Source organism: Anolis sagrei, chromosome 2 (assembly GCF_037176765.1).
Source record: "Anolis sagrei isolate rAnoSag1 chromosome 2, rAnoSag1.mat, whole genome shotgun sequence".
Taxonomy (NCBI): Eukaryota; Metazoa; Chordata; class Lepidosauria; order Squamata; family Dactyloidae; genus Anolis; species Anolis sagrei.
The window spans coordinates 26,610,725-26,624,221 of NC_090022.1; the positions used below are offsets into that span (position 1 = coordinate 26,610,725).

Below are 13,497 nucleotides of genomic sequence, written 5' to 3' on the forward strand. Positions count from 1 at the left end.
TGGATCAAACTTGGCATGAATACTTAATATGCCCAAATGTTAAAACTGGTGGAATTTGGAGAAAATAGGCCCTGATATTTGGGAGTTGTAGTTGCTGGGATTTACAGTTCACCTACAATCAAATAGCATTCTGAACTCCACCAATGATGGAATTGGGGCAAACTTCTCACACAGAACTCCCTTCACCAACAGAAAATACTGGAAGGGTTTGGTGGGCATTGACCTTGAGTTTTAGAGTTGTAGTTCACCTGCATCTAGAGAGCACCGTGGACTCAAACAGTGATGGATCTGGACCAAATTCAATATGCCCAAATGTGAACACTGGTGGAGTTTGGGGAAACTAGGTCTTGACATTTGGGAGTTGTAGTTGCTGGGATTTGTAGTTCGCCTACACTCAAACAGCATTCTGAACCCCATCAATGAGAGAATTGGGCCAGATTTCCTGCACAGAACCTCAATGGTGAAAAGAAAATACTCTGTTTTCTGGTGGTGTTTGGGGACCCCTCTGACACCCCCTTGCGACCCCCCCCCCAGAGCTCCCAATTTGAGAAACACTGATCTACACTGTCAAATTAATGCAGTTCAACACCTCTTTCACTGCCTTGTCTCAGTGCTTGCGATTCCATCAATTTTGGTATCCACTGGGGTCCTGGAATCAAATCAAACCAAAGGCCCAGAAGGAACCTATCAAGCAAACCTTTCAAATTGATTTAGTGGTGATGGAAAACAACTTCATATGTTGTTGAAGGCTTTCATAGCTGTAATCAGTGGGTTGCTGTGAGTTTTTCAGGCTGCATGGCCATATTCCAGAAGCATTCTCTCCTGATGTTTCGCCTGCATCTATGGCAAGCATCCTCAGAGGTTGTGAGGTCTGTTGGAAACTAGGCAAGTGGGGTTTATATATCTGTGGAATGTTTGGAGTGGGACAAAACACTCTTGTCTGCTTGAGACAAGTGTGAATATTGCAACTAGCCACCTTGATTAGCATTGAATGGCCTTGCAGCTTCAAAGCCTGGCTGGTTGCTGCCTGGGGTGATCTTTTGTTGGGAGGTGTTAGTGGGCCCTTATTTATTCTTGTCTGGAATCCCCCTGTTTTCTGAGTGTTGCCCTTTATTTACTATCCTGATTTTAGAGGGTTTTTTTAAAAAAAATAGTGGCAGCCAGATTGTGTTCATTTTCCTAGTTTCCTCTTTTCTGTTGAAATTGTCCACATTCAAAAAACCAGGGAAAAATCCCCACAAAACACAGCACTTCTGTGTTCTCAAATAATATGCTGTGTGCATGCCTTCAACCATGCAGGAAAAACACCATCAAAGCACTCATGTTAAATGGCCATCCAGGCTGTATTTAAAAACCTCCAACGATGGAGATGCACTCCAAGGCAGCAGCATATTCCACTCCCCTCAGGAAGTTCTTCCTAATGTTTAGATGGAATCCCTTTTCCTGCATTTTGAATCTACTACTCTGCGCCCCAATTTCCAGAGCAGCAGAAAATAAGTTGTCCCCCTCGTCAATGTGACATGCTTTCAAATATTTAAGCACAGCTCTCATGTCCTCTCTCAGCCATCTCTTCTCCAAGCTAATCCTACTCAGCTCCCTCCGCTGCTCCTCATAAAGGTAACACTGAGATATTTCGGGTGAGAACAGTGTTCAAGCTCTTGGCATCCCAGGTAACCTTCAGTTTCCTGTTGGCTTCACAATTACATAGATGGAAAGCACACACTTGTAAAGCACACACAGCAGGGAAGAGCTCCTTGCCCCACCCCAGCCATTCCACAGATATATAAACCCATTGTCCTAATTCCAACAGACCTCACTACCTCTGAGGATGCTTGCCATAGATGCAGGCGAAACATCAGGAGAAATGCCTCTAGAACATGGCTCTATAGCCCGAAAAAACCCACAAGAACCTAATGATTCCAGCCATGAAAGCCTTCGACAATACACACTTGTATCTTGGCAGGGGTAGGCTTCAGGTGGTTATCTTTGTAGTACCTGGAGAGATCTTTCAGGACATTAGTAAGTTGGTTTTGAGCTGTTTCAAAGTCTTTTGCTTGTGTTGTTAGGCCAAGGTCATCAGCGTATATAAAGCTCTTTGTGAGTGGTGGTTGTGGCTGATCGTTAGTAAAGATGTTAAACAAGGTTGGTGCAAGGACGCTGCCTTGAGGAAGATCATTATTTTGCCTCCTCCATCTACTTTTCCTACCCAGAGTTGAAGGGGTGTCAATCTTCATTCATTGGACATTGTAGAGAAGTCTATACATCCTTTCCTCAGAAACTAGCCAGCATAGTTGGGGATCCCAAATCTATCCATTATGCGACCACTGATAATGCCCCAGAAAGGCATGGTTCTGATAGCAATGCTTTTTATTTATGATTCATGTTGCTCTTGAGGTTTTCAATTTGCTTCTATTCTGTGTTATTCTTGCAGTGAATTTATACAATGGGAATGAATGCCATTTTGTACTTGGAGGCTGAAGGTTGCCTGAGGCCAGGCATTTGGTTCATTGGCTGATGGACAATGTGAGCCAAAGAGACTCTATTCGGAGTGTATTCTTCTTTGCCGCCGTACTAACCTGGCTTATAAATTGCCTTAACGGCTACAATGGGATCAGGATGTCATGCGCCTGAACTGAGTTGCAGACTCACCCATGTGAAATTAAATAGTTAAGGGCTGTGTTTGTAGAAATTGTAGTTGCAATGAGATGTCCTGGTTCCACCACAAGATGCACCAAGCATCTGCCTGTGTGACACCTTCGATTCTACTCTAAGCTCACGTAAGCAAAGCCTTCATCTATTTCCCTTTGTTTGTTTTATTTTGGTGCATCAGTTGCAATCGACACTAAGCCTTAAACTTGCAGTTTCTGGTCTGATAAATGACAAGGTTAGAATTAAATGTGGTGTGTGTGTGCAAGACACAGTGATCGAGTTTGAACAGCTGTTTACAGCCAATGCGAAATCGAGAAAGGGAGCCTCCAAGTTAGAGTTTGGAACCTTCTTAATACCTGCTGTTGGAGCCATCCCCGGAGTCACACTTGCTCCCTCTATGCAAATAAAATAGTATGACAGGTGAATGTAAGTAGTTTTGCTAAAACCTGGGGGTGATGTGAGGGAAGGACAGAGGTGATCAATCTATATTTAAATTCCAAACGCCACCACATTTAAAGATGGCTGAGTAGAGGGCAAACAAAACAGTAAAACATGTGACACTGGGAAATAAAAAGTGAGACTTTTACACCATTGTGGCTTCTTATTTCACATAGTGGTAAGTCTCCCGCTCCTTGTCCCACTATAATCCCCTTTGGAGGGGAAATCTCAGACTGATCTCTTGTGGCTTGATTTACCCAACATACTATATGAAAGAGGTGTCCATAGATCAGGTATGGGCAAACCCAGGCCTGGGGGCCGAATGCAACCCCCTGGGCTCTTTTCTCAGGCCCTCCTGTCTCTCACCATTCTATCCTTCCTTCTCTCCCTCATTCTCCTTCCCTTCCACCCTTTCCTCCTTCCTTCCCTCTTTCCGCTCTCTCTCCCTTTTTCTCCTTCCTTCCTTTTTGTCTTTCCTTCCTTCTCTTTCCTTTATCCTTCATCTTTTCTTCTCTTTTTCCTTCCTTCTTCCCTCCCTCCCTCTTTCCTTCCTCCTTTTCTCTCCCCCTTTCTCCTTCCATCCTTCCCTTCCTTCTTCTCATCCTTCCTTCCTTCTTTCCTCCCTCCTTCCCTCTCTCCCTCTTTCTCATTCCATCCTTCCCTTTTGTCTTTCCTTCTCTTTTTCCTCCCTCCCTCCCTTCATTCCACCCTTTCATCCTTCCTCCCTTCCTTCTTTCCTCTCTTCCTTCTCTTTCCTTCCTCCTTTCCTTCCCTCCTTCTACCCCTTTGTTCTTCCTTCCTTCCCTCTTTCCTTCCATCTCTCTCCCTCCCCTTTCATCCTTCCCTTCCTCCATTTCATCCTCCCTTCCTTCTCTTTCCTTCCTCCTTCCCTTCCTTCTACCCTTTTGTCCTTCCTTCCTTCCCTCTTTCATTCCTCCTTCCATCTCTCCCCCCCCCCCCCACCTTTCATCCTTCCCTTCCTCCATTTCATCCTCCCTCCCTTCTCTCTTTCCTTCCTCCTTCCCTTCCTTCCTTCCATTCCTCCTAGCAGGAAGTGCTAGCATGCAAGGTCCCCAAGTTGGAAAGTTTGCCAATGCCTGCCATAGGTGCTCCTCTCATTAATCTCAGACCAGTGAGGAGTGCTGGGAACTGCATTCTAACATCTGGATGGTTGCACTTTTTTGCACTGCTTGTCCTATGTCTTTCCTTGAAGTCAAAGGCAGGGATCTGGTTCTCTCCTTTAGCCCTGGGCGAACTGGCCTGGCACATGATCCCCTAGTCAGTATTTGGGGTTGAATGGCAGAACCTCTCCTCTCTGCTTTGCTTCTTGGAAAGAGGAGAGGAGCATTGTAGCAGCAAATGGAGCAAGGGAGTGCTTTATTTTCTTTGTGTATCCCAGTGTGTTGATGCTTTCACTAGAGGAGTTAAACCTGGACAGACCTCACCAGGACCTCACCAGAATGTCCTAAATCCTTTGGGGGTTCTAAATCCCGTAAAGGCACCTGATTGATATGATCTTGCAAGCTAAGCAGGGGCAGCTCTGCTAAGTTCTTGGTTGGCATACTGCTAAAGAATGTCAGGTGCTGTATGTTGGAGCACGTAAAAATCAGTTGGTGAGTGTGTTAACTGGAAAATGCAAATCATGAATCTGATTGGTTGGGCTACTCTCGAGAAGCTAGCTGAGCCTGGGAGTTTTGGCAACAGTTACATTTTTAGATTTTTTGTGCAGGAGCTTATCAAGACAGTTTTGTCTGTCTTCCAGCAGCTTCTGGGCTGCTGGAAGAAGATCATGGACACCTAAGGAGTATTTGAATCTCTCTCAAAGAACATTGTATGAGTCAGTGCAACTGTTCACATGACTGTATATATGTTGTTCTGCATAACAAAGAATAAACACCTTATTCTTAACTGATCATCTGCGTGGCATATCTTTTCTCTAGCAAGACAGTGTGTGGACTAGTAAAGATGTGAACTATGCGTGATTTTCATTCTGCCACACGGTAGGCTATATTCCAGAGGAAGGAACTGGCAGAACTACCTCTGAAAAATTCATGGGCCATAGATTGACAGGTGATATGAAGGTATATGCATAGACACACACACAAACACACACACACAGCCTTCTTAACGTACTCGAGGATGTAGAAGGTGAAGCAAGCTTGTTTTGGGGGCATGTGTAAAATGCGAACCTAGTGGTTACAACCCAGTTTAGGAAAAAAAACAAGGGTGTATGGCTATCCATTTGCCATTGGACTGCCCCCAACCAACACGGCCAGTTGAGTGAAGATGTAGCCAAGGCAGATCTAGAGGGCCACCTTCAACTTCAGACTGGTCAAGCTGGGGAAAACACTAGCGTGTAAATACGATAGACATACAAATGTGCCTTTTCCTTGCTATAGTGACTTTTAGCAGACCTATTGAAGACAATAGCTTCATCTACACTACCATATAATGCAATTTGAAACTGTATTATATGGTCAATGTAAACCAGTGTTCCCAAACAGCTCCAGCTGTTTTGGACTTCAGCTCCCACAGTTCCTAACAGCTGGGAAGCTGGCTGGGAGTTCTGGGAGTTGAAGTCCAAAACACCTGGAGGCCAAAAGGTTGGGAACCACAGATATAGACTCATAATGCAGTTAAACCAGACATGGGCAAACTTGGTCCTTCCAGGTGTTTTGGACTCCAACTCCCACCATTCCTAACAGCCTCAGGCCCTTTCCTTTCCCCCCTCACCTGCTTAAGCCTGAAACGTGATGGCTTTGCTCTTCGCAGAATGATGGACCTATTTCTTACAGTGACAGGTATTTATCATGTTATTGCCTATGCCTCTGGTATCAATAAATTCTTTTGGAGTTGTCGAAGGCTTTCATGACTCTAATCACTGGGATGCTGTGAGTTTTCTGGGCAAAACATCTCCCCTGATGTTTTGCCCACATCTGTGGCAAGTATCCTCAGAGGTTGTGAGGTCAGGCCAAGCCAGGCTTTGAAGTTGCAGGGCCATTCAAGGTGACCAACTGCAACATTCACAGTTGCCTCCAACAGACAAGAGTTCTTTCTCCCACCTTGGACATTATCCTTCAGATATATACACCTCACTTGCTTAGTTTCCAACAAACCTCACAACCTCATAGATGCAGGCAAAACGTCAGAAGAGAATGCTTCTGGAACATGGCCACACAGCCTGGAAAACCCACAGTAATCTTTTGAAGTTCTTGCCATTCAGTTAGTATCAGCAGCAAATTGGACTTCTCCACTCATTAGCCCTAACACCCGATAAATGGGTTGATAGGCATCTGATCACAATACAAACTCCTTGGAGGAGCCACTATTTTCACTCCGCAATTGCAAGAAGCACCAATTTATTCCTATGCTTTGCTTTAAGCAGTTACTAACCCAAAAAAGGAATCCTGCCATGCATATTCTTTATTCCTTGACTACTAAATTATTCTGAGATCTTTCCAAAGGATGTTGTCAAATACTTATTGAAAGATCAAGCACACAGAGTTTGCCAGACCACCCTTATCTATGTGTCTGACATCCTCAGCTCCAATACATAACCGAAAAAGGGGGTGGAATTTTCCTCTCCTTATTAAGTAAAAGGGCTGCTTGTGAATATTTGATCATGTTCTCTTTAGCAGAGCTTTAATTTCAACCAATTTACCCAGAACAAGTGAAATGCTCACAAAGCACTAGGTCAGAGACCCAAACAGTGGAACTCGTAAGAACCATTTTAATAGATGATCTCTACATAGAAATAAATTGAAGGTCCAGGTCTCTCTGTAATGTTTAACTGTCCCTTTCTTGCTCTTCAGGCAATTTATTTAGTATTATAATAAATCTGGAGAGAATTAAAACAGTTTTGAATATTATTATTATTTTATGTCCCTATCTGAATGACAAGTTTCCAAAGGGCAAGAATATAGGCTTTATGAATTCAGGCAGGATTGTACACATGATGGAGCCAGTTCATATCTTGGTTTCTCCCTTTAAATTGTTGTTGAATGGAGTTTGTGTTGTAGTCAATGGTTAAACGCATGACTCCTGTTGTGGAATTATTTCACTCATATAATCTGTATGAAGGTGCAGTGGGTTAAACCCTTATGCTGGCAGGACTGAAGACTGACAGGTCAGATGTTCGAATCCAGGAAGAGCGCAGATGAGCTCCCTCTGTCAGCTCCACCTCCCCATGTGGGGACATGAGAGAAGCCTCCCACAAGGATGGTAAAACATCAAAACATCTGGGCATCCCCTGGGCAACGTCCTTGCAGACAGCCAATTCTCTCACACCAGAAGCGACTTGCATTTTCTGTATAGATAGATGTTTGTGCAATGGGATTCTTCCACGAAGCCCTGATCAAATGCATTGCACTTTTCTCTGTTACAGCAAAGAGCTCTGAAATGTGACTTTTTTGGATCAGAACTCCCAGAATCTCACAGCCAACACACACACACAATTACACACCAATCTGACCTGTTTCAAAGTGCTCCTTTCCCCACAGGCCTCATAAATTCGTAGACATCAAGAGGAGTCAGCAAGCTGTTGGTGCCACACCTCCCACCCCACATCCCAAAATAAAATAAAAGGAATGTTGTGTTTCCATGAATGCAAGAGGTCCTGGTCCAGTCCAATCCATCTTGAATTTTATGTTTTCCGGTTAAGGTTTTGTGAAACACTGTATCAAACTTTGTTTTTGTACTAAAATACAGATATATATTACAGCTACTGTATTCCTTCCTCCACCAGCCTTGCCATTGTCAGTCAGTCAGCAATCCCATTTCTCCAACACGTTACATGTTTGCATCTTGCCTTCGCCCTCCCTGCCGCCCACCTCCTTCGCTTCCAGCATGGAGTAATCTTACACACAGGATGCCAGAGAGCCCTGGTTGCTTAGGGAGTTGCCCTCTGTATGCTCCTCCCTCCCTCCCGAGCGGCTTGGTCCTTTCCCAAGGTGTTTTGGACCTCCTTGGAATGACTGGAACCAAAGCAAGATGTGTGGATTATAAAGAGGTCGTGTGTACGGATGGGCACAACTGGGTCTACAAGGCAGGCCAGGTTTGTCCCTCTCTCCCTGCCCATGTAGCAATGATTCCCTGATGCTTTGGGACAGCCTTGCGATTTAATCTAATGTGAGTCCCATTGACTTCCAGCCCAAGCATGCATGTCAGAGAGTAAGGCCAATGGCAATTTTTGATTCTGGATGTAATGGTCTTAGTGGGGACTGTATCTAATGCTGATTGTTTCAAACTGTGCCAAGACAGTCCTATTCCATCTGGGTCTCTCCTATGAGTAGGTCCGAGACTTGTGCCCCAAAATCTTGCCCTGGAGGTACCACTGACAATAGCTTTAGTGAATGGGAATTGGAGCAGCTCAGATCACAGACATCCCCTCCGCCCAGCCTTGGTTGCTTACATTCCTCAGTTCATGTAATTTGGCTCTGGGTGTGCTTTAGGATGTCGAGGAAAGAGCACATGCCTTGGGCTCTTCCGGGTGGCATCTCAGCCCTTGGCAGCCAGTTGTCAGTGCATTCAGATGTATGAAAACAAGCCTTAAACTTGTCTCAAAGTGGGATCATACACTGCTCTAATTGTGAAGGGTCAAAGAGCTCCCGGGTTAGCAAACCTCGTGACTTGACCAAGATACCGTTGCTGTTGTGCAAATACACTGATGAAGCATCCATCCCAAATCCATGCTGGCTCTTTCCCTTGAGGACAAGCAAGATAGTTTCCTAATTGCCAATCTTTCCACAGTTTAAAAAGAACAGAGTGTGGAAATCCAATAAAGGACCAAGGTGCCTGGGGAGTGGGGTTAACTCTTCCCTTCTTTTACTGGCTGGAAAATACCCTCTGAAGCAGCTGTTTATTCTGGCGAGGGGAAACATATTTATCTCAACATCAAACAGTAGCTTGAGGAGTTGGGGATTCATCTGGGAAATGCTCTCCTAGCACCAGAGTCTCTAGCACCGTCTCCCTCCCATCTTCCCAGCAGCTATTAAACAGCTTATGACTCCAACACTGCTCTCCTGCTGTCACTTCAAATATAGGTCCCTGGACCTTAATGCTACATTAGGGTTTTATGCAGATTTCCTTTGCTTGAAGGGTTAGTTTCTAGCAGGTTCAGGTCTCTCTTCGTGAGACCTTGACTTGTTGTAGGTTATGCACTCTGTAAACTGAAATGGATGTTGGTCCACCTCCAGTTATGTAAACAAATGTATTTAGATGCAAAAATAACTAAAGTGCAGATAGCATTTTAAGGGGAAATGTGTGTTTCCTGGAGGCTTCCAGTAACAATTCCTTTTAAAGTGTATATTGGGGTGGGGACTTTGGGTATTGTGTGTGGACTTCTTAGGCCTCCGGGCAACACAAAATCAGACCTGAGCGCTGGGTCAAAAGTGGGGTCTGAGGGCTAGTGCCAGTCAGCGAGCCATTGTTGCCAGCCTGCAACAATTTTCCAGTTTCCAACTATAGCCAATGGGCACAAATATGATGCTCGTCTCCTGCCAGTCTGCAGTATTGGATAGCTTAAGAAGCACCGCTTCAGGCTCTCTTTTGTGTCTGAAAATTTACACCATTCGCCGAAAGTCCTACTACTTGACAAGGGTTAAGTAGTTCACTTTAGGCAGGCAATTTAAGATTTCTCTTTAAAAGGTTGGCAAATGGTCAATTCAGATTACAGTTTTACTACCATTTGGATTCGGGTTTTCTTCCTTCAGAATAAGCTTAAGCCGTGCTTGCATTATGTCCTGACCTCTCCTTTGGTTACCTGACCTCCTTCTCTTCCCCCCCCCCCCTTCTCTTTCTCTACCTCTTCTATGCCTTTAGTGTTTTTGGCTCTGAGAAAAAGGTGTTCCTGGGGATTGTTGCCAAGGCAGCTGTTCCTTGTATCACAGCCATGTAATGCCAATTGCTACTGTGGGGAGGAAACTGGGAGGCAGTATGACCCAGGAAAGGGCCGAAATACTCTGCAACATTAGTCTATGTTTGGCCTCACCTTGGTAGGGAAACTCTCCTTGCACATGTTTTGAGATCTACCTGATCAGAGTCCAAGGGTTGCAGTTGGGGATCTATTTCAACATTCACCTAAAACTGTGGATAGGGGTTAGGCTTTGTTGGGACATGGCTGTCTGGAGGAGCAGACATCTGGGGTAGGACATCTATGTACTGTTTTTCTGAGACTGAATGGGATGACGTTTGCTCCTCCTGTACGTTAGTCCACAACATGGGATATGGTGGAAACCCACTTTCGCAGGATGGGGAGGGTATTAGGACCACTTCCTCCCACTTCCCAAGGCATGGAAGCGAAAGCACCTAATATGCCCAATTTTCCTATCTCAACTCCATGTTGCCTGGTTGCTTCCACTCAGGAGACAGAGCACCATGTGGTTGAAGTAGGTGGAGTGAGGCATATGCCTCAGAACCAACCTGTGACCACAACCTAGCAAGTTGTCATTCCTGTCCACAGCTAAGAGGAGAGTCTTGCTCCTACCCTTCCCTCTTTCCTCCCCATGTTCTCACGATCAAGTGGGGCCTGGCCAAGGGTTACATTCAGTGTTAGAAGAGTCTCCCCACCCAAGTTGAGATGCTGGAGCTCCCTAGAGAGAGCAGAGCCCAAACCAGGCGACCAATCCTTCAATCCCTCCACTTTTCCCCCTGTATGCTTGAATGCACGGCTGCATTACCTGGGCAGAATGAGTGGAGAATGCAAAGTTCTGGTGGCTGAAATCCCCAAAGAGAAGGGGATTCGCTGCTCACCGTTACCCTGTTCAGAGACGATTTAATTTACACACAAAAGTATATCAAATGGACCAGTCTTAGGTGCTGGGCGGCCCCAGAAGGCCGTACGTACAGGTGAGCAAAGTTGCTGAAAGGTTAAAAATGGGGGGTGGGAGGAGGAGAGATGAGGCAAAGAGGTGGCCCTGGTGGAGTCTATTGCAACAGTAGCATCTTGGCACCAACTCTTGATTTTGGGGAGTGAGGGGGGCACTGCGGGGTGGGGAAAAGGGAAGGGGGGCTGGAACCTGTTGAGAAGATTCGTCTTTAAAAATCCCAGGGGGCATCATTGCTTTGAAACACAACAGTCGGTGTTCACTCTTCCTTTCCCCCAAAGTGATCAGGTTCAGGGTAGGGTGGCATGATCTGTGTGTCAAACTTCCATCCAGCGGCCGATCAGCAGAGGGGAAGGGGGGGGGGGGGCATGAGCCGAAGCTGGCGAATCAGGAGGGATGGATGAGTCTCTGGAGGAGGCGCTCATTCGTAGGTGAGGAGGTCAGAAAATTCAGAGGCTTCTGAGTTGGATGGTTTCGTCTTTTGTGTTTCCCTCCCCCCAAGTTGGCAGCAGCAAAGGAAAGGCAGTGAGGGAGGTGGGCAGGGATGGAGGGAGGAGTCCAGTCCAGATACCAAGGAGTGTTGGGGCCCTCCTGCCTCTTCTACATTATATCCTCTGTGGAGAAAAGACAGAGTGTCAGCGACACATGCTCGGCACAATTGAGGAATAGGCAGTATTACGGACAATTCTGCATGGCAACAAGAAAGCAGACAGACAGGTAAGGTTCTACTTGAGCATGACCCACATTTGGCATCAAGAAAAGCTGGATTTTTCATCATCACATGTGAGAGAGCCTTCTCAGTGGCTGCACCCACCTTTTGAAACTTGTCTTCCACAAGAGGTTGGGCTGGTCCCCACCTGCTTTTCTTTTGCTAATAGCTGATGACATTCCTATTTAAAATGTGGGTAGGGGGCTTCTGGGGGGGGGGCATATTTTAACTGATAATCCTGGGTCATTGGTTGGGAGCCCCACCCCCAGCACCAGCTGACATTCTGGAGCCAGAGTGAAGAAGGGGAGCCAAGAAGAAGACAGTCCCACCATGTCTCCTGGGTCATCAGTTAGGATCCCCTCCTCCCAGCAACAATATAGTAATATATAATACTAATATTGCAGTGTGCTAATATTATAATATATTGTATACACATAGAATATTGATAATAATATTATAATGTAATAAATATGATACTAATAATAATACAATATAATAATTATATATTTTATATTACATGTAATATTACTAATAATATAGAGGTATAGTGCAATATAGTAATATATAATACTAATATTGCTATGCTAATAATATCATATATTGTATGTACATATAACTTGTAAGCCACTCTGAGTCCCCTTTGGGTGAGAAGGGCGGGATAAAAATGTCATAAATAAATAAATTTAATTAATTAAATAAAATTTATTTTATTCTTTCTAACATCCTCACTACCTCTGAGGATGCTTGCCATAGATGCAGGCGAAATGTCAGGAGAGAATGCCTCTAGACCATGGCCATATAGCCCGAAAAAACCTACAACAACCCATATTTTTAAGTGTTTTATACTTAAATATACTGTTTTATAAGGCCCCTCTGCTGGTGCAGTGGGTTAAACCACTGAGCTACTGAACTTGCTGACTGAAAGGTTAGTGGTTCGAATCTGGGGAACGAGGGGAGCTCCCGTTATTAAACCCAGTTTCTACCAACCTAGCAGTTCAAAACATGCAAATGTCCCCAGGTATTGTCACATGCCTGGTTAGGAAGACATCCTTTTGGAGACTGCTCTCCTCCTCCTTCCTGGTTGTGTCGGCACCTCTGCTGATGGTGACAACTGGTTGTAGTAACACAAGATGGTGAAGTTGATGGTCCAGCAGTCGCAGCCTGTCTGGACCATGTGGACACAGAAGCAGCACCACAATGGATGTGGCAAGGTGTGCGAGGCCACATCTAGGGCCAGTCTGGATCATTTTTGCTCCAGACTGACTGCAGATTTACCAGCCAATGTAGACTTATCGTGGGGTTGTTGTGGTGTTGATCTCAGTTCCACTACCTTCACAGACACATTTAGTGAAGGCTCTGTGACTGCTCTCAGACTGTGATCATTCAATGCAATTTCAAACTGATACTGAAGATTTGCTATACATATGATTGTATAATAAATCCTGGATGGTGATTACACAAGCCACAAAGGACTGATGTGTATAAAGGGCTTTCGTTCATGTGTTTTTATGAGGGTTTGTTGTTTGGCCACCACGATTTGAAGCAAGCTTCAAACTGCATTAAATGATCAGTGTAGATGGGGACTGTGGAGCTCCTTTTCCATGGGAAGTCCAGTTTCCCCTTCCTTCTCTCTTTTTACTATCTTCATGTAGTCAAGCTTTTAAATTGTGAATATTCATTATGGACCTTTAGCATATGTTGATCTTGCCATTTTATGTAAGAGGCAACATTATACAACGCCATTATATATAATGGGACTTGAGCATCCATGGTTTTTGGCATCCATGAGCAGTCCTGGAACCAAATTTCAGTGCATACCAAGGGCCAACTGTATTTAAATTATTGCAATCCACCTGAAATCTCATTTTTGGAGACAAA

The 13,497-nt window shown here is 44.9% G+C and overlaps 1 protein-coding gene across 1 annotated transcript in view; it reads right to left on the reverse strand.

The window, feature by feature from the left end:
* Positions 1 to 7,706: 7,706 nt before the first annotated feature.
* LHFPL4 (LHFPL tetraspan subfamily member 4) overlaps positions 7,707 to 13,497 on the reverse strand; it is a 93,128-nt gene continuing 87,337 nt past the window's right edge. Inside the window, exon 4 of the mRNA XM_060766545.2 lies at positions 7,707 to 11,524. Within this exon, the coding sequence (XP_060622528.1) occupies positions 11,516 to 11,524 (9 nt within the window). The 3' untranslated portion in view covers positions 7,707 to 11,515. The remainder of the gene's footprint in view (positions 11,525 to 13,497) is intronic.